General features: G+C 36.6%; 1 protein-coding gene across 2 annotated transcripts in view; it reads left to right on the top strand.

The window, feature by feature from the left end:
* The window catches only part of MRPS28 (mitochondrial ribosomal protein S28), a 113,881-nt gene that overhangs the window by 32,024 nt on the left and 60,311 nt on the right, over positions 1-21,546 (top strand). For both annotated transcript variants that reach the window (XM_011989081.1, XM_011989080.1), the window contains exon 2: positions 1,923-2,104. In XM_011989081.1, coding sequence (XP_011844471.1) covers positions 1,923-2,104 — 182 coding nt within the window. The remainder of the gene's footprint in view (positions 1-1,922; positions 2,105-21,546) is intronic.

Raw genomic sequence — 21,546 nt, 5'->3', positions numbered from 1 at the left:
TCTTTTATGCTACCTCTAAAGGGCAAGTCAGCTGTGTCTGTGTTACCTCTGTAGGATTTGTTTTATCTTTGGCTCTGCAAGAAAGAACTATTTTTTCAAAGTGCTTGTTTAAGGACCTTTAATGTTGTATTTTGTGGATTTATAAAACTAGTGTGATTGCTCATGGTGTACGTTCCTGGTTACCCTTTCAGCTGTAGTTGGTCTCTAGGCCTATTGACTTGTCTTTAGTTTAGATTGACCCTTTTGTGCTAAGGATTTTTTCCCAGTGTGTTTCAGTTCACCAAACAAATTCATCATCATACCCTCCCTCTAGCACCTAAGGGACTTGGCATAAGCCAAATGTCTTGACTTTCCTTTTCCTGAAGCAGAGATCATAAACTTGTGGTTCGTGGGCCAAATTCAACACCTGGATGTGTTTTGCCAGGTTGGTAAAATGGACAACTTTTTCCCCCTGCATATAATACGTATTTAAAAATTGGAAAATTTACATTAATATGTGCATTTCTGGCTTTTCTTGGAAAATTAAAACATTAAAAATTAAAACATGGGGACTTGAATTGCAGCTGGAGCTGAGTAGTGTCTGTACCTTTTAAACTTGGGCACATATCCTGATTATCAAGTCCTCACCTGGCCTGGCGTTTGAGTTTGTAATCTTTCAAGTAGTACATGCATTAAACTTAAGTCGCAAATATAGTTGTGTAGCTTTAAAAATAAATGCACTTTACTACTGAACTTTTAGTAAGTAGTTCTCCCCTGAATAACAAATGTAAAACTCATTCCAAATACAGCATGTAAGTCGTCAGCTCAAATTGTTAATATTCTTCCATGATTTGCTCTCACAGATAGAAACTTAGCTCTTCCTTTAGTTTGTACCAAATTGCACACACCACTCTATACACAAAAATGAGTAGAAGGCACAAATCTGTGTTTACGGATTTGGAAAAATGTATTTGGAAAAAATTTTTGTAAGAAAAAAAGAATAGTCGTACCTCAAGTGAATTTAATATGTAAAACGATTCCTAGAAAGTGAATAGCACAAAACAAGCTATTTTTCTTTTGGAATTTACTTTAGGAAAAACAAAAGTATTAACAAATTCAAGTTTTTTTAGAAAGAATTGTATATCAGGAAATCATGTTCAGACTGATCATTGTGATGAAAGGCTCTTAATTGTTTTTATCATAATGTATATTTAAATTTGTTTTAAAAGAATAGTCAGTTTCACTAAACTTGACTTAGCAGGCATTTTTTTACAGATGGTCAGTGCTAGGAATAAAGTCAATTGCTTCTTGGATGCCCTCCTCACGTGCTCATACTCTGACTACTAACCACCCCACTTCCCCCATTCTCAGAGACTTGATATACAGACACTCTTCTACTCTCCTTACCCTGCCTGGGCTCTTGAGACCTCACGCTGGACTATCACATCTCTGTCATCCTCTGCCAAGTGTAGATGTCTAATTTCTTTCTTTTTTCTTTCCTTTTTTTTTTGAGACAGAGTTTCACTCTGGTTGCCCAGGCTGGAGTGCATTGGTGCAATCTTGGCTTACTGTATGTAACCTCTGCCTCCCGGGTTCAAGTGATTCTCCTGCCTCGGCCTCCTGAGTAGCTGGGTTTCTCCATGTTGGTCAGGCTGGTCTCGAACTCCAGACCTCAGGTGATCCACCCGCCTCAGCCTTCCAAAGTGCTGGGATAACAGGCGTGAGCCACTGCACTCAACCTCGATGCCTACTTTCTTTAACTCCTCTTCAGGAAGGAAAGGATGGAAGAGGAAGTTGAAGAGCATAACCGGCATTTTAAAGCAAAATTCCACAAACATTTTAAAATTATTGCTACAACAATTGACTTTAATAATATTTCTTTAAGACTTTATTATACCTTCATGTTGAGTTATATGTATATAAATATCTCTTTTCATATTTAGGGCTCTCCAAAAAATGTGGAATCCTTCGCATCTATGCTGAGACGTTCTCCTCTTATACAGATGGGACCTGCAAAGGATAAACTGGTCATTGGACGGATCTTTCATATTGTGGAGAATGATCTTTACATAGATTTTGGTGGAAAGTTTCATTGTGTATGTAGAAGACCAGAAGTGGATGGAGAGTAAGTAGAATCATTTCCAAGTACCTTAAGAGTATTCATTAAAGTCAAGACAGCTCAAAAGTATTGTTGAATGAAAGGTAATTTTTGAAAAGACAGAAAACATATTTATTTGTCTTGATAATGCGGAAGAAAAGTCTGAAGTGCTTTAAAAATACTTGTTGGTCATGGTAGGCCAGACTCATGTCTTCTCAAAGCAGTGAAAGCAGTTGCTGGGAAGACTTGAATGTTCATCCTGATAATAAGCCATTCCACACCATAAACTTAAAACCAACTTTGTAATGCATGTTGCTTAGGCCATTTTGCCTGGAACCCTTTTTTTGTCCCTTCTCTGTTCCATGGTCTCTTTCCACTTCTCCTTTCTTTTTTTTCTTTCTTTTCTTATTATTTTGCATCTATTTTTAGGATTATTTTTCCTAATAAATAGAGTTCATTCTGTTGTAGTTTATGTAGGTAAAGATATTTATGAATACAAAAAGGCACTGGAGAAGGCACTAAGGTGGAAGATCTAGGAGTGGAATATCGAGAGTCAAGGAGAGGTTGAACTAAGATTCTGAGGTGGGAAACCAATAGTAAACAAGATAGAAGTGATTTTTTTCCCCATCAATTTCTGATGTGCATTTTTTAGTTTTCACTATTTTTGATATCAGGATGCATATTACAGTTGACAGTATATTAAATTAACTGGCAGTGTTTTTTTTTTTTCTTAATCATATATAAAACAATAGTGAATCTAGTAATCAATGGTATTTTAGATAGGATGAATTACAGTATTTAAGAAGTTTTTGGCATATAAAAATTGGTCATATTGTAGAAATGAAACGCGAAGAGTCTACTCTAGACCTAGGAGAGCAATTATGAGAATTATTTGCCTTTCTCCTGAGAGCTGGCTATCTAAAGATGGCGTTGATATTGGTCTTACCCAATTTAGAGACATAAACTTGTTCTACCTGAATCTGAATAGGGCCTGACAAACTTAACAGAATACACATTTCCTCAGATTAGTGATATATGAGTAAATATTTAACAACTAGCTGATTAAAAAAAAAAGCCCCAATTTCTATAATGTAAAATACTCCCAACATGGCCAATGTCAAGTCACCAACATGATGTCACTGAATGCAGTTTTGGGAAGATGTGTGCACAGGGCTTCTCACAAACTGATATTAGCTGGCTGCAGCACACCTCTAGCTTAGATAACCAGAGGCTGAACAGTGTTTTAACAAGATGAGTGGTATAAACCAGGTGTCAGCTGAAAGACTGTGCTCCCTGGCATGAGAAGAATGGCTCGAGCATGACTCGAATTGGTATATCAAATATCATACAAGCTTAGTTCAAAAGTAGGGAGACCCAAAGAAATTTCTAAGTAGGGTGTGTCTGTCAATCCAGATTTTAATACTGTAATCGGTATCTGTTATGTAAACGGCTACAGAAGGAATTCAATTATTGTGTCTAAAAATTTAGAAAAGTGATTGGCATATGGTAAACAAATGCTACTATTGTTATTGTTATTTTCATTGCATTGTTATTACTAAAATCCTGGTGACCTAATGATGACATCCCTCAAGAATTCCTTTTGAGGAGGGTTTATGAAGGAGGCAAGTAAGAAGATATGTGATAAAAAGTTACCCTTTAAGAGAGGTATCCTCAGCTCTTAGGTACTATACTATCACCAGAAGCTGTAGCAGATCATTTTTTCATTAGTAGAAAATATATAGTAATTATAAAATAAAGTACTGTTTTATTTTACACAAAGAAATCTTTAGTCCCCTCCTTACAATTGATCAGCTACCATGGATGCTGTCCAGTTGCAGTGCCTATCTTATTCTTACAAGCTGACCTAACGTGCAACCAGAGGATCAGGTATTGACTTTCTAAAAAGATCTATGTTATGACAACTCTGCTAAGCTATTTCTCAGCAGATATTCAACTGCTTAGTCAAGTTTATTATAAATTACAAATACCAGTCATATACTTTTTTTTACATGTGAGGATGGAATTCTGTTAATCATATGTCTTTCATGGATATTTATTTCTTTGTGGATATTCTTTTGTCTGCACTGTTCTTTTTTCTCATTGAATTAAAAATTTAAAACATCACTTTTGTGATTATGTCATATTCTTGAACATAATATATTCAGAATGCCGTAGAGATCTAGAATTAAGTTGCCTAAGCTGGACTTGAACTCTTGGGCTCAAGCAATCCTCCCACCTCAGCCTCCTGAGTAGCAGGGACTTACAGGCATGTACCACCATTCTTGGCTTTTAAGTCACAGATTTTTAAGTATCAGATTTGTGATTAGTTTTCTAATGAGTAGTATAGTCTGACTTAAATTTGTTTTATGTGTAGTATAGCTTTAAATGGTTAAATACTAGCATCTATTACAACATTTATTAAATCTTAATTTTTAATTTAAAACTAAGTATATAGCACATATGCACACATTCTATTATATAAATTATTTTCTTGAAACCTCCATCTCTGTTCTCCCCCCAATGAAGCAGTCATAAAAACTTTTTGAGGGGAGAGGGGGTGGCTCAGTAATTTTGCAAGTAAATTCTCTAATCTTTGGAGCAGTGAGTATATTAGAGTCTTTTTTAATGTATTTAGGAGAGTTATATGCCTACATCTCTTTGTTCTGTAGCTATCTGTAGTAATTTCTCTATTCCTGCTTCCATGAAACCATCTGCTTAGTACTCTTACCAGAAGTACCCATTTAAACTTCAAAGGAGTCACCAAATAAATACATTCATGAATGAGGATCATCAAGAGGGAAGAGTCAAAGTGCTACAGGAGTTGATTTGTTCATTCATTCATCCATTCACTCATTCATTCAACAAATACTTACTAGACCTCTTCAATTAGCCAGGTGCTGTTGTAAAGACTGGTAAACCAGACAGACTAGTTCTCTGCTCTCTTGAAGTGCATATGCAAATGGGGGAGGGAGGCATAGATAGTAAACAAGTACATGAATCAATTTAAAATATTGGTAATTACATAAGTAAAAATGGATAGTACGGTGACAAAGTGCCTGGTGAGTGGAAGATAACAGTAGTCAAAAAAGGCCTTCTAGTTCTAGTGCTTGACTTCTAGTTCTAGTGCTGTAAGTCTGAAATGCCACCAAAGTGCCTTTAAAAAAAAAGATAAGAGTCAAGTCTTCAGCTGTCTCTGAAGCTCTCTTCAGCTTCCTCTTTGGTCCTACAGACTGGTAATGTTATTTCTAACTGTGCCCAATCTTCAGCCAAGGTTTAACATCAGTAGTTTGATTACTTATTTTCTCTACCTACATATCCTATGTACATACCTTTATGGCTATGTAGATAACAACTCCAGCTCTTTATCTACATACATTGTTTTTTGAGAGAAACTTTTTAACGTATCAAATTTCATGTTCTCCAGTTTTTAATCTATCATGAAATGAAGGTTTATACTCTTCACAGAATATTTATTAGATCTTCATTTGAAGATCTAATAAATAGATCTTCATGTAGAAATGCCTAGGTTCTTTCTAAAACCCTTCTCTAGGTTTCTTATAGGGATCTGTCACTTATGCTTTGAAAATATTGTTGAGAATTGTCAGGTCAGCATAATTACTGTTTTGGTTACTTATTACTCCTACTTATATCTAAAACAAAATTTGTGGGTAGGAACCGACTTTATTCAAATGTTTGCCTGTTGTCTTTATCACTGAACAAGGAAGTAATGAGATCCAGCTCAGTTGTTTCTGGTCTTTCCCTTTTTGGACCTGTGTTTAGATTATATGACTAGGTAGAACAGCTTATTGGGCTGGACACATGTTCTCTACAGTCATGCTGTCAGGCCTCTGACTGAGCAGAGTCTAGGAGGCTGAATCTCCATAATGACAGAGCTTCCTGCTTTGGTACATTTTAAATCGTTATAAATAAGAGAAATACATAATCTGTTCATCATTCATCGGCCTTCCTTTTTTTTTGAGACAGAGTCTTGCTCTGTCACCAGGCTGGAATGCAGTGGTGCAATCTTGGCTCATTGCAAACTCTGCCTCCTGAGTTCAAGCGATTCTCCCACCTCAGCCTCCTGAGTAGCTGGGACTACAGGCATGCACCACCATGCCCAGCTAATTTTTGTATTTTTAGTAGAGACGGGGTTTCACCACGTTAGCCAGGATGGTTTCGATCTCTTGACCTTGTGATCCACCTGCCTCGGCCTCCCAAAATGCTGGGATTACAGGTGTGAGCCACTGCACCCAGCCCAGCCTTCCTTTATTTTGATCCTTTTAGAGAACTATTTTCTTTTCTTCATTCAGACTTTTGTGTAGTTGAGTAATGCTACTTTAGGACAGTTTAAAGATTAATTAAATACGGTGAAAAATAACTAATTGAAATATCCAGTTTAGCCAAATGTTTTAAGTTTTTATTGTTTCTTTTAATAAGTAAGTTTGGCATTTCAGGCTTATAACAACTAATAGGGATCAGAAAATATTTTGATTAATGAATATTCTAATTAGCTAAATGATAGCCTCTTAAGTTCTATAACTTTTGTTTTAATGTTCATTTTTGATTATAGTTTAAAGGAACAGTTTTTAGTCTTTGTACCAAAAAGCCCTAGAGTTTTGCAGAAACGTTTAAGATATTGCTTATTGGGGATAAAGGGGCAGTTGGGCCCTACTTTCAGAGTGGCCCTACATTTATCTGTTTTATGTATTACAGCTCTGGGACAATTTTGTTTAATGTGTGTAGTGAGTATTTCTACTGTAAATGAGAAAAGTTTGAAAAACACTTGGAAAGGAAGAAACTAATTTTAGAAAGACATGACCTAAATAGTAACATTCGGAATCTAAGCTATAGTACTTAAACATGAACAATAGTAATTTGATCTACTTAGAGTAAGTTGCAGAATAGGCATAAGTATATTTAAAGATTTTGAGACATGCATGGGACCTTATAGTGCCAGCCTCAAAAGTTATTCTATTTGTCTTTTAAATCAGCTTATGACTTGAAGTCAGAAATCACAGATGACAAATCAGAATGACTAAGAATGGCATTAACTTCTTTGGAAGTTATCATTTAATTAACTGATCTGTCAAATCAGTTGACATCATCGTTTTCTTTTGTAAAGCCCACTGACAGATACCAGCACCACATGGAACATTAGAAATTAGTAGTCCTGTACTATACCTAGGCACTTTTGTTTCTTCCAGTTGAGGTACATGTTTAGCAAAAGCTTAGTTGTGCTTCTTTTCTTTTTTTCTTTTTTTTTTTGAGATAGAGTCTTGCTCCATCACCCAGCCTGGAGTGCAGTGGCATGATCTCGGCTCACTGCAACTTCTGCCTCCCAGGTTCAAGCAATTCTTGTGCCTGAGCCTCCTGAGTAGCTGGAATTACAGGCGTGTGCCACCACGCTCGGCTAATTTTTGTATTTTTAGTGGAGACAGGGTTTTGCCGTGTTGGCCAGGCTGGTCTCGAACTCCTGACCTCAAGTGATCTGCCCGCCTCGGCCTCCCAAAGTGCTGGGATTACAGGCGTGAGCCACCATGCCCGGCCTAGTTGTACTCGTTTCAAAACGTGTTTATATTAAGAAATTTACTTGAATATTGTACAAATTAATAAAATTTGAATACAGAAAGGGTTTTTGTTCTTATGAATGCTAACTTTAATGTTTTAGAAAGACTCCACAAAGGAAAACTTTGGTTTTTTGTTTTTTTTCCCCCTGTCCCTGCTGCTTGAATCAGAAAGGAGTTTTTTGTTTTTAAGAAATTGCTATTGAATTAGATTGTGCAAGAAAACTGCAGATTGAAACAAAAATTATAAAAACGTGAAAGGTATTGCTTTCCAATTGTCTTTGTGTTCTTGTTCTACTTTCACATGACTGGCCCTGTCAGTCACAGACCTTGCAGTGTGGGTATTCTTATGTAAGGAAGAGCAGAGCTTCAGTGAATGGACCCCATACTAAGAGAGAACGCCTTGGCCCCATATTAGAATATTTGCATTAATCTGCTTTAAGTTAATATTTTTGCTGTGTACATGTATACTTTTTCTATGAGTCTTTAACCTAATTTTCCATGAAACTTTCTGTGAGTCAGAGGGCTTGTATAGTGATTTAAAAATACAAAGCACTTTTCCCATCATGGGAATTTGTATACCCTTGTTTTTAGACATTTTTTCTTCTGTCATATTAATGCAGCTCACAATTTCACAGACTTGATTGTTTCCTTTCTATATTCCATCTGATTTCCTTCTGATAATCATAACAGCTTTTTAAAAACCTACACTGGCATTTTATGTATATTGTCTCATTTCTTTTTCACAACAAACATATAGAAAGTATATATTATCTCCATTTCCCAAATGAAGAAAATGAGTCTCTGAGCATAAATAATGTGCTGCAGTCACGCAACTAGTAATTAACAAAGCAGGGATTCAAACCTAGGGCAGTGTATGTCCAAATTTGCCTTTCACCCTGCTGTGCTGCACTCTAAATCATACAATATATAGTAACTCAAGCATCATAAAGACTTCCTAAAACAGTCTTACATATGAAGCAATTTCATGTCAGGGACCCTGAAGGCAGTGTGGCAGTGAAGCTCTGTGGAGGTCTGTTAAAAAATGATAGGTAGTCTATTATATCTTTGGTTATGGTGTCCGTCGTTGCTATGTTACGAATGTTTGTGTCCCCGCAGAATTCATTTGTTGAAACATAATCACCAGTGTGATGTAGTTAGGAGGCTGGACTATTGGGAGGTACTTAGGTCAGGAGGATTCTGCCCTCATGAATGGGATTAGTAAACTGGCTAGTTAATCTATGAACCAGGTCCAGGTCTTCATGACACTAAATCTGCTTGTTCCTTGATCCTGGACTTCCAGCCTCTAGAACTGTGAGAAAGAAGTTTCTGCTGTTTATAAGGTACCCTCATTTATGGTGTTTTGTTATTCAGATCGAACAGACTAAGAAATAGTATGGTGAGTCTGAATACTGTAACCCCCAATAAGCTAATAACTAGCAGGTCTAGGCTTTGTTTTGTGATGGATCTGTATCATAATTATGGTAAGACCTCTAGTCACAGGACCTGATTAATATCAATATGCCTCATGTTATTTGGGAATGATATGTTTCAAAAAAGTTTATTGTGTAAATAATAGAAAATTGGCTATTTATACCTAATATACTTAATTTTTAATTGTTTATTGGTTCTTTTAATAAAATGTATTATATACTTTCTTTGAACCTTGTTAGACCTAAAGCAGTTGAGCCTTTTTTTGTTTTTGCTTTTGATGACCCAGGGTCACAATTATAAACATTAATTTTTGTGTTGTATCATAATAAAAATATGCAGAATTATGCTCCATAACCATATAACCCCCCAGATCTGCAGTTTTGTGTTATCTCTCCTTTACTGCTGTTATGCCCTTATCTGCTTTTTATAGCTTTCTCAGACCTCCTAATTTTCCTCTTCCTGTATGCCTATACTTGGGAGATCAGTCATCAAATTTGTTGTGCTTAAAATAAGAACAACTAGGGTTTGAGTAAGGACCTAGCAGCCTCTTCTGTAAGTAAAGTATGGGTACTTTAGTGTATGGGCTTCAACATGTATTCTGACAGCTCCTAAACTCCTTCTGTATAGGTCTCACTGGGCTGTGTAGCTACTTGATGTCACCAGATAACTAACTTCCTGATAAGTGAAGTGTAGCTGTGTTGGCGTTTTGCCTGTGTTGACTGTCTGTTCACTGATGCCCTTGATAAGGATTGTCACATATCAGAACAGTGTTTGTTGAACCAATCAAGGTGCCGAGTGTTTTGGACATGAACATTTATCATGGTTGAGACTTTAACACCTCCAGTAGGGGCAGTAGCAAAAATAAGGTGAAATTATTCCATCTGAAATCCTGCTTGAGATGGTACCAATTCTTATAGTGAATTTGCAAATAAATGAGTAAATTTCTTAAAACTCCTGTTAGGCCCAAAGAATTGCTTTATAGCATTGATTAGTTTGGATGCCTTAGAATGCACTGGTAAAACATTTTATCAATCTCAAGAAATAAGCTACTTATTTTATTAATTTTATTTTTAAATGAACTGGGCATGATAAGATTTTTCACTGAGTCACCAAACCTTTAATGAGCTATTAACATCTATTATGTGCTACCTGTGTATTTAAGGCTAGTGACATACAGACTAATGACAATCCCTGCTTCCAGGGAGTTGATCCGGTCAGGGGGATAGAGAAGTAAACCAATAAATATAACATCATGTAAGTTCTGTTTACTGTCTTCTACAGGAATGGAGAAGGAATTGATGGTTCAATCTGCTTGTGTCAGAGAAGGCTTCCTAGAGGAACTAACAATAGAACTGGGTTGCAAAGGACGGGTAGGAGATACTACGTGCAGAAAATGAGAGTGTTTCTGGGTGAGGGAGCAGCACTTGCCCACGTTTTAAATGAGAGAGAGCGCCTGCCTCTTCTGGGAATTCAAGTGGTTTAGTTGGCTTAAGTTTAGGAGGAGTGATGGGAGAGTGGGGAGATGACCAGGAGCCAGATTTTCAAGGAATTTACATATTGTCCTAAAAAATTGGGATTTTATTCTGAAGGTAGCAAAGAATCATTAAAATATTGTGACAAGCAACGTGGGTCAACTTTGTGTTTCAGTGAGATCATTCTGGCAGAGGTGTGGAACATATTTCGGAAGAAAGATGTGAAAGGGAGATTAGTAAGGAAGCCGCCAGAAAAAAATGATGAGAATGTGAATTAAATCTTAGGGTGGGGAAAGGAGACACGTTTAGCAATTTAGGAAGTAGAAGAGACAGGTCTTGGTGACTGAATAGTTGTGGTTTGTGTGTGAGAGAGAAAAGTTTTGAATAATGTTTCATTTTGGACATGAATGACTAGGTAGATAGTGAGTTGGGTTGTATGGGGGAGGTGGAGAAGGGGAATGTGTTATATTGATATGATTGCCTGCTTTAAAAACAAAAGTTAAAATGCCCAGATTTAGATCAGTTTTATTCTCCTACTTCCGTTCAAGGTCATAATACTTGTGATTAGTGTTAGTCAGGAACATTTCTTTTTTTATAATATAGTATCTTATATATGTATATAAAATCCCTGTGGTTAAACTATGCTGTTGCTTTGATCAAAGAGCCAAATTCTCCAAATCTTTTCATTTCATTAAGTTGTATTTTAGTTTTGATTTTTCAAGAGCTGTAAACATGTCCGTAAAATCCTCAAGTCCAGTTTTATAAGTAAAGTTCATTTACTAATGTGTTAATGAGGATTCTGTCTTTTAAAGCATTATCTCTGTGCTGACTCTCTATCATAACACACAAGATTGACAGCTCTGAAAATCGAAGGGTTTCAAAACAAGCATGATTGGCAGCTCTAAGGTAACTAGCACATGCACTGAATATTATTTGTACTTTTGTTTGACACTAAGGTGGAATAAACAAGCTAATTTCCCCATCTTTGTTTCTATTTCAGGTTGTGTGATATGTAGGGTCAGATAAAGAGTGGATATTTCAAAAACTAAAGTTTTTAAGGTGTATTGGTGGGGAAAAGAGAAAATAAGAATTTGAATTAAGTGGGTCATTTTATTGCAGATGACATGGAACATGTTGAAAAAGTATGCATGTTTTTATATAGGTTGGTGGTTTAAAATCATCTAGTTTTTCTTTAACAGATCTCTTAAGTCCTTTTTAGGATAGGAGAGCATCTGTTATATTTAGCTTTTTAATAGGAAACCTTAAAATATGTTCAAATATGATCAAATTATAAAATATTATCTTAGAGATGTTCTCAGTTCATGAAACTCATGTAATTCAGACTGAATAGCATTAGAGGGGTTTTTTCTTGTTTGGATACATGCCATAACAAAATTCTTTTGGATTGATTTGTTCTATTGGATTGATTGTTCAATTGAATTCTGTTTTAGTTGATGTGCAAAATGGATTTGCTTTATGTAGCATATTCACATATGTGTAGCTCTATCATTCCAGAGATTGTCTAAATTTACATCTCTAGGAAGTTTGCCTCATATGCCTTCTCAGGAGTGTAAAGGTCAAAAGTGAATCTGGAAACTACTTTGGTGATTGCCTGTTAAGGAATGCAAGCAATTAAGTGTTCTCACAAAAGCTTCGAAGGTAATATCTTAATAGGACAGAGAGGAGAAAGAATCAGGTCTGCACTCCTACAATTGGTTCAGGCTGTAGTTGTATTGACCTACAAGTGGATTTTTTAAGAATTAAAAGCTGTTTTAAAAGAAGGTCTGAGTTCTCTTTTTGTTTGTAGAATTTTGTCTTAATTTAGATTGCTACTTGATAACATCTAGAGACTCATAGGGACTTAGAATTTCAGCACATATTTTGTGATTTGTAATTCATTATAAGAACAATAATAGCTAACATTTGTTGAGTACTCTATGCTAGGTACTTTGTTAAGAGGTTTGCATGCATTATTTTCTTTAACCTTGTTATTACTCTAAGGTACTGTTAGAATTCTCATTTAAAAACACTGAAGAAACTAAAGTTTATAGAGATATTTTAAATAACCTAGCCAGGGACAGCAGCTAGTAAGTATGCAGATGTGAGGTAAAGTAGCTTCTCTACGTTGTTAACCACTACTTTATGCTACTTACTCAAATTACACTTTCAGGGTATGTGTTTATAAGTGTGTGTGAGATGTGTTAATTTTATCAGCAAATATTTATTGAGTACCTTAATCATAGTGTGCTTAATGCAGGTTTTAAAAACTGTATGACATCTTCATCTTTAGGAGGAAAGATATATACATATAGCACAGTAACACAGAGGAATATATGAATAAATGACTAAATGAATGATGTAGTCAATCATCTGGCTTCTTCAAAGGAGAAGCCAGAGAAATGAAAGTTGAGATGGTTTCATAGACAATAAAGTGCCTCCCAAAGAGATGAAACTTTAGTTAGAATACTGAAGGATAGAGGGGGAGTGTTGGGATGGATAATGAAAGGACACCTCTGGGGAAAATGGCATGAGGAGTGGCACAGAATTGAGAATAAGCTTTGTGTGACTGTTATCTATGTCTGTGTAACAAATTACTTCATAACTTAGTGGCTTAAAACAATAAACATGTATTATCTTACATAATTGCTGTGGGGCGGGAATCCAGGAATGCCTTAGCTAGATGATTCTGGCTCAAGGTCTCACATGAAGTTCAGTCAAGATATTGGCCAGGGCTGTAATCATCTAAAGACTTGACTGGGGCTGGAAGATTTGCTTCCAAGGTAGCTCACTCCTATGTCTGGCAAGTTAGTGCTGGCTATTGGCAGGAGTCCTTGGTTCCTTGGCACGTGAATGTCACCATTGATGGGCTGCATGAGTGCCCTCACAACATAGCAGCTTCCCCCATAGTAAGTGATCGGAGAGAGAGAGAGAGAGAGCAAGGAGGAAGTGGTGATAACTTTTATGACCTAGTCACACATTATCACTTCTGCCATATTCTGTTGGTTAAAAGTGAGTCACAAAGCCCAGCCTATACTCAAGAGAAAGGGAATTGGGCTTTGCCTTTTAGAGGGAGGTGTAGAGAATTTGTGTATGCATTTTACGTATTTTCTGTGTGTGAACAAAGCTTAACTTTTAATACAAAAATGTAACTATAAAAACATAAAATATATGAGCAAGATTTAAGAAAATGGAAACATCTTTCTCTCCTTGCTGTTTTCAATGTTAAAAACATTTTCATCACTAATATATTATTAGACACTACTTAAACCTAGATTTTCTGTATACTTTCAAGGTAACCTTTATTTTTTTCTTTCCTACTGTGATTCTAGGTATCTAAAATTCTTGTCTCCTTACTTATCCATACATTGAGTCAACTGCTAGCAACTTTGAGCTAGTTCAGTAAACATTTATCAAGTGACTTCTCTTTGCTAGGCCCAGTGCCAGCTTTGGCTTTAAAAGTCCACACTGCTTCTCTTTGTCTCTATGAATTCAAATCTGGCAAAAGCTCTTTTTTAAGCTGCTGACACTCCGTTTTCTTAGTTATTTCTATCTCATGCAAGAGAGCCTTGCTAATTTCAGACAAATTTCAAATTATTTTTTATTTTGGTTAATTGAATTACAGTCTATCCAGCCACCTAGTCCAAAAAGCTGAGTCAGAATAGGCTCATTTCTCTTCATTACAACCCTCCTCCTCATCCACTCAGTCACCAGCTTTCCTCTTAATTATCACTGAAATCTGTCCTTTCCTCTGTCTCTACCATTAGGGCTTTTCTCCAGCCATGGATATCTTGTACCTTGTACCTGAATTTGCCACAGTTTCTTTCTTTTCTTTTCTTTTCTTTTCTTTTCTTTTGAGATGGAGTCTTGCTCTGTCGCCAGGCTGGAGTGTAATGGCATGATCTTGGCTCACTGCAACCTCCACCTCCCGGCTTCAAGCGATTCTACTGCCTCAGCCTCCCAAGTAGCTGGGACTACAGGCACGTGCCACCATGCCCAGCTAATTTTGTATTTTTTAAAGAAGAGATGGGGTTTCACCATGTTGTCCAGGATGGTCTCAATCTTCTGACCTCGTGATCTGCCTGCCTCAGCCTCCCAGAGTGCTGGGATTACAGGCGTGAGCCACCACACCTGGTTCACAGTGACTTTCTCCTAATCATTGTCTTTGTTTCCATTCTCTTTCCTCCTCTATTCTATTCTTTTTCTTTTTCTGTGAATGCATTTGAAGTGACCACAGTGGTCAAGATTCCATGACATGGAAGTTTTAGGGAGTGGTGAAATATTTGCTTTGCTGGATAGGCTAGGATCCTTATAGATAAGTCTGAATTTCAGGGTGAAAAGTTATGACGGTAGTGTTTGGGGATTGGCATTTGTATCTGCTGACATTAGTAGTGATGTGTGAGATGGAGTGGATGCTACAAGACCAGTTCTGAGACTATTGTAATCCAGGCAGTAGGTGATTAGAGGCTGGACTAGAGTGGAAAGAGATGGGAACAGAAAACTAGAAGAGCCTGTTCAGAGAAAGACTGATAGGACTTGGTAACTCATGCTAAAGGTTTCTACCCCAGGTGACTAGAAAAATATAGGTCACAGCAGTAAGGAAGGGGGGCAGAGAACTGTTCAAAGGGCAGGAGTTCTGTTTAGGACATGTTGTGGTTATTCTATCTTTATTTATTTATTTTTAAAACAGGGTCTCACTCTGTCACCCAGGCTGGAATGCAGTGGTGCAATCTCAGCTCACTGCAACATCCACCTCCTGGGCTCAAGTGATTCTTGTGCTTCAGCCTCCTGAGTAGCCAGGACTACAGGTGTCTGCCACCATGACTGGCTAATTTTATTTGTGTGTATTTTTGATAGAGATGGAGTTTTACCATGTTGCCCAAGCTAGTCTTGAATTCTTGAGCTCAGGTGATCCACCCACTTCGGCCTCCCAAAGTGCTGCGATTACAGGTGTGAGCCACTGTGCCCGGTCATGTTGTGATTTTTCTGTAGGCATTTGGTGACATGGGATTGGAAAGATGAGAAATTAGGCTGTGGAATAACAGTAGACCTGGAATTATTAATAGCAACTTCATATTAGGCTCTGAGTGCCTTTATCAGCAAAAACAAAACAAAACAAAATATAAAGGCAACAGCATCACTGTGGATTTATGTTTGTACCACACTGAGAGTGCCTGCCTTGAAGAAATGTTGCAGTGTTCATGTTCAGGCATCCTATTACAGAAAAAAAGCTACATTTCTAAAAGTGAAAGGCAAATGTAAAAATAACAGGATCCTTTTAGAAAAATAGTGTAACCTTGCCAGGTATATTATTCTTATTATTTAACTTCAGGACTCTAAAATTCTTTCATTCATTTCTCGTAGATTTCTTATTACTTTTCCTACTTCACTCTTAGGCATCTGTTCTTTGCTTCTACGTCCTTAGAAGATAACCTTATCTCCTTTCTTGAAATCAAGTTTGTACCTTAGTTTAAACCATATAAAGTTGCAGTTTTTAACGTCAGAATAGTTGAGTGTCTGACATTTCAATTGATTCAAGCTAATACTCCCTGGATTTCCTATTCCTTACCTTAAATTTTTTCTGTATCATTTTTTCTAAATAGTTTGATAAGATTGGAAACATTTTAGCATGTTTCCCCTTAAAGCTATTGTACTTTTCCCATTCCCAAATTACCGTTCATTCATTAGATCAGCCCACCAGGCTGTGCCCTCACCATTATACTTGTTGAAAGCACCCTCTTAAATTCATCAGGGACATCTAGTTATCTGCCCAATAGCTTTTGCTTAACTGCTTTGTATTATTCAATAATATTGGCTATTCCCTTCTCAGAAATTCTCACATGCCTTTATTTTCTTGATTCTCCTTCCACTTCTCTGTTCTTTTTCGATATTCTTCTAGGAAGTGCTTTATACAATTTTAGAGGGTAAAAATGGCAGGAAGGAGATGACAGTAGTTTTTGGCATGTGCAAGGAAGTCAAGTAAGACAAGTAACAGGAAGAACATAGAGTGGAGGACAAGAGGTCTAGGTTCTAACCCTACATCTCTCAGTGTGTACAGTAGAAATTCATTTACCCGGGTGTCTGATGAACAGAATTATTCAAAAAGGCTTATTTTGGAGCTCCCTGTTTTAAAAATCAGAGCATTATAATAAAGAATACTTTTATGTGTCTATAAATGACATTTGTGTTTTTTATGTCTCCGTATCCATTTTTCTTTTATTGAATATATTAGGAATTATTTAGGTTCAAAATTGTCCTGTACTTGAAAACATAATGCTTTGTTCTTACCTTGTTTTAATTTTTAATAAAATATTTTTCCATAAATATATTACAGTTAGGTTTCTTTTTTTTTTTTTTTGAGATGGAGTCTCAGTCACCCAGGCTGGAGTGTAGTGGCACGATTTTGACTCACCGCAACCTCTGCCTCCTGAATTCAAGGGATTCTCCTGTCTCAGCTTCCTGAGCAGCTGGAATTACAGGCATCCGCCACCAGGCCCGGCTAATTTTTGTACTTTTAGTAGAGATGGAGTTTCACCATGTTGGCCAGGCTGGTCTTGAATTTCTGACCTCAAGTGATCCACCTGCCTCGGCCTCTCACAGTGCTGGGATTACAGGCATGAGCCACCACGCCCGGCCCAGAACCTTAACTTTGGACCTAAAATAGAATACTTTGTGTTCCTTTAGAAAAATGCAAATTAGATATCACATAGGTATAATTAAATCCTTAATTAGAACTGATTGGGCATATTATAATGTTCATGTGGATTTTATGCTATTGCCTGTCATTTTTGAATTTATTAAGCAAACCAATCCTTCCTTGATGTATTTTCCTTGAAAGCATTTCTTTTATATCTACTTATAAAAATGGTAGTATCAACTCTTTGTTATGCTATACCTCTTTCAGTGTGGAAGATACGATTTGAAGTTACTTGGCTTCCAAAATATATTGCTGTAAATGTACATATTTTGAGACTCAGCATTTTTGCTAGAGTTAATCTTACCTCAAAACTTCTATTTTACTCGCCATTCTGTTTCAACTTTTATTTTACATTTTTTTAATTTACTAGAATGATAATACCTCAAATTAGTTTGAAGGTTAACAGCTGAACACAAACTCTTTAAATTTCAAAATCTATTTGAGAAACTAAATATCTTTCCTAACTGCAATTGCAAATATTTTAGTTTGCCTGTTTCCTGAATGTAATTTATTTAGAAACTTTAATTTTGAATTTAGCTTGTTTTTTAAATACTATGTCTTCAGCATGTTTTTGTTTTTGTTTTTTAAGACAGGGTCTCGCTGTGTTGCCCAGGCTGGAGTGCAGTGGTGCGATCACAGCTCACCACAACTTCCACCTCCTGGGTTCAAGCAGTTCACCCACCTCAGCCCTACAAGTAGCTGGGACTACAGGTGCTTGCCACCATGCCCAACTAATTTTTGTATTTTTTGTTGAGACAGAGTTTCACCATGTTGCCCAGGCTGGTCTTGAACTCCTGAACTCAAACATTCTGCCAGCTTCAGCCTCCCAAAGTGCTGAGTTTACAGGCCTGAGCCACTGCACCTGACCAGCATGAATTTTTAAAGCTCTTTGTTTCATTTATTTCACTGAAGAGAACATCTGAAGTTTGAAGCAAAGCATTCCAAAAGTAAAGTTTAGCATATATTGATTTGTGATATGAATTCTATGTCTATTATTAGTAGTAATGGTAGTGATGATGACGATGGTGTTGATGACTGGTAGCAGCAGCAGCATCTTTCTAATGTTTTGAATTATTATGAAGTTTTCCCTCCAAAGGAATCTTGTTACTTTAAGAAAATAAACATGTGCTGCATATTTTGGAGAAAATAATTTTTAAATGTCTGGCATAGTGCCTTGCAGAGTATAAGTTCACAATAAATACTCATTGCTTACTTTTTTGATGGACAAGAGTCATCAAGGCATTTACCTATCAGTAGAGTGTTTCAATTATTGGTTGAATACACTGTTCTTAGTTCCTTTGGTGTTATAAAGGGACGAAGTTAACCTCCAGTGACGAGGCTGTAGTATTCCTGTTTCAGTGAAGAAATGAGAGCCATTTCAGTTTTAAGAAAAATAAAATCAGTGTTGAATTAAATGAGAATTTATTATTTTCTGGATTTGAAAACTATAGGGCATTTTCTACCTGTTCTTGTCTTCATAGTTGGCTATGTTATCATAATCATTATAGCCAACATTTATTAGCTGTTAAGTCTTAACTGTATTCAGTCACTTTTCTAAGCATAATACTAGTTAAGATCATGGCCTTGAAAAGATTTCTGGATTTGAATCCTGACTCTACTCCTAACTAATTGTGTGATCTTAAGCAAGTTGCTTAACTTTGGAGCCTTAATTTTCTTGTCTTTAAAGTGGTTGAAGATAGTACTTACCCCCAAAGTACTATGAAAGTACTGGTTGGTGTGAGAATTAAAAATGTCATCATTATCACAACAGCTGGCATTACTGAACCTTTTCTATGTGTCAGATACTATGCTTTACATACGTCTTACTAGCATCACCCTTATTTACTAGATGAGGAGGGTGATTCTCAGAATTTGTGACTTTCCAAATTATTTAGACTTGTGTCCATTGCAAATAGCAGAAAACTTGTCTACTTGTGGCTTAAAAAGTTAGAGACTTGTTTTTGTTTTTTTTTTTTTTTTTGCATGAGAATCCTGAATGTTGGTGGCTACTGGGGTTGTTTTAGAAGCCTGACAATGCTTTATGCTTTAACATCAACATGAGGCTCGGGGCTTCTTGAGTAAATAAGGCTGCTGATTCTACAGACCACATGTCTGTGTTTAAGGGAGGAAGAGAATGGGAAGGAAGAGAATGGGGAGGGCAAGTAGTTTTCATAAGGGCAGTTAAAAAGCAGACCTGGAATGGGTGCAGTGGCTAACACCTGTAATCCCAGCATTTTGGGAGGCTGAGGCAGGAGGATTGCTTGAGTCTGGAAGGTTGAGGCTGGAGTGAGCTGTGTTTGTGCCACTGCACTCCAGCCTGGGTGACAGAGTGAGACCCTGTTTCCCAAAAAGAAATAAATAAGTAAAAAATTTTCTTTTAAAATTTGTTTTTTATTTTTTTGTCCCTTTTACCAGGAAAACAAAAGCTGCCAGACTTCAGTTTTCATTTAATTGTCAGACTTATACAACATATCTAGCCTCTCCCTAACTGCAGGGAAGGCTCTGAAAACTAGCATTTAACTTTTTCACTGTGACTGCTTCAGGGGAGAAGGGGACTGGGAATAACTCTTGTGCCACCTAGCCAGTGGGTTCTGCTGCTGTGCTGAGCTCCAACCACTATTAAGTGGCAAAGCTGGAATTCTCACTCAGATGTCTCTTCCTCCAAAGGCCTAATTCTCCAATTCTGCCTCTCACAATAAAGGCTCCCATATTATAAAGATTTTGAATGAACATTATCCAGCATCTACAGATAGGTACACAGTTTTTTTCTAGAAATTTTTCCCTTTTCAAAATAAAAATTATTTACCTTTTCAGGCTGGCTGTATTTTGAAAGTATAGGTTATGTGTTCCTGTCTTCAACTAAAGATATAAAGCAACATAAAAATTAGTGACTGAATGTATTTTATATTAGAAATGACTACTAAGATATGTTTGTTTCAGGGAATTTCTGATAACATTTTTCAAGTTTCAATAGTGAAAAAAAGCGTAATACATAATTAAAGTAATATGTTCTTGCCTCTTTCCGTTCTGATTACTATGTTTTAACTCATGTAAAATGAGTTTGTTCTATGCTCATTTCCTAAGGGGTGGTTATCCACTGATTTCATTTTCTGGAAAATAAAATTATGTCACAATTCTTGGAAACTGCATATTTATTTATTTATTTTGTTTTGTTTTTGTAGAGATGGGGGTGGGGTGAACACTGGGTAAAATTAAGGTCATAATCCAAATTCTCTATTCAGTTGTCAAATACATAACTGTAGCTTACTCTTATATCCTGTCTTTTTTCAAGGATAAATATAGTAATGCTCTAAGTTAGGAAACATTATCCACAGTTTTTAGACAAGGAAACTGAGACCTAGGGAAGGTATGAATTATATGCAAAATCAGTGAGCTAGTACACAGTAGAGTTTTGGATTGAAGCCTGATCCGATCCACAATGCATGGTGAAGATGAAGTCCTGACCAGTCTGTCACTTAGAACAGATTCTTAGCTTCCTAATTCTTTTAAACTGCTTTGATTACATGTTTATCAGGGAAAAAAAATACAGCTGTCACTTTCTAAAAATTTTGACAAGGCCGAGCATGGTGGCTCAAGCCTGTAATCCCAGCACTTTGGGAGGCCGAGATGGGCGGATCACAAGGTCAGGAGATCGAGACCATCCTGGCTAACACGGTGAAACCCTATCTCTACTAAAAAATACAAAAAACTAGCCAGGCGAGGTGGCGGGCGCCTGTAGTCCCAGCTACTCAGGAGGCTGAGGCACGAGAATGACATAAACCCGGGAGGCGGAACTTGCAGTGAGCTGAGATCCAGCCACTGCACTCCAGCCTGGGCGACAGAGTGAGACTCCGTCTCAAAATAAAAAATAAAAAATAAAAAATAAAAATAAATATTTTAACATCTTTTTGTTGCAATAATCTTTTGTAAAAGAATTAAAAAACATTAAGTATAAGCCTAGTTTACCTTAGCCCACACTTTGCATTTCTGTTTCACCCTATTACTTTACTGTTAAGTATTATCAAGTAATATTTAGTTAAGTTCAGTTAAATTCAGCCACACCATTGTCAACCATAAGCTGTCAGTCTCTAATAAATAGATGGACTGTTCTTATATTGATTTTCCTAATCTGAATTCCAAAGCATGTCTTTTTAACTAATTACATTATGATGTGATTATCTACATTTTTGTTTTCATATTTATTTTTTTAAATTGGATAATTAACCAAGAAAATAGTTCTAGTTGCATTTTTGTAAGAAAAAGGGAAATAGGAAAAAGAAGTATTTATACATCATAAATATCAAA

The sequence above is a fragment of the Mandrillus leucophaeus genome, unplaced genomic scaffold (genome assembly GCF_000951045.1).
Source record: "Mandrillus leucophaeus isolate KB7577 unplaced genomic scaffold, Mleu.le_1.0 Scaffold346, whole genome shotgun sequence".
In the NCBI taxonomy this organism is placed as follows: Eukaryota; Metazoa; Chordata; class Mammalia; order Primates; family Cercopithecidae; genus Mandrillus; species Mandrillus leucophaeus.
Note: the sequence above shows the minus strand (reverse complement) of the source record. Positions and strands in the feature narration are given on the sequence as shown.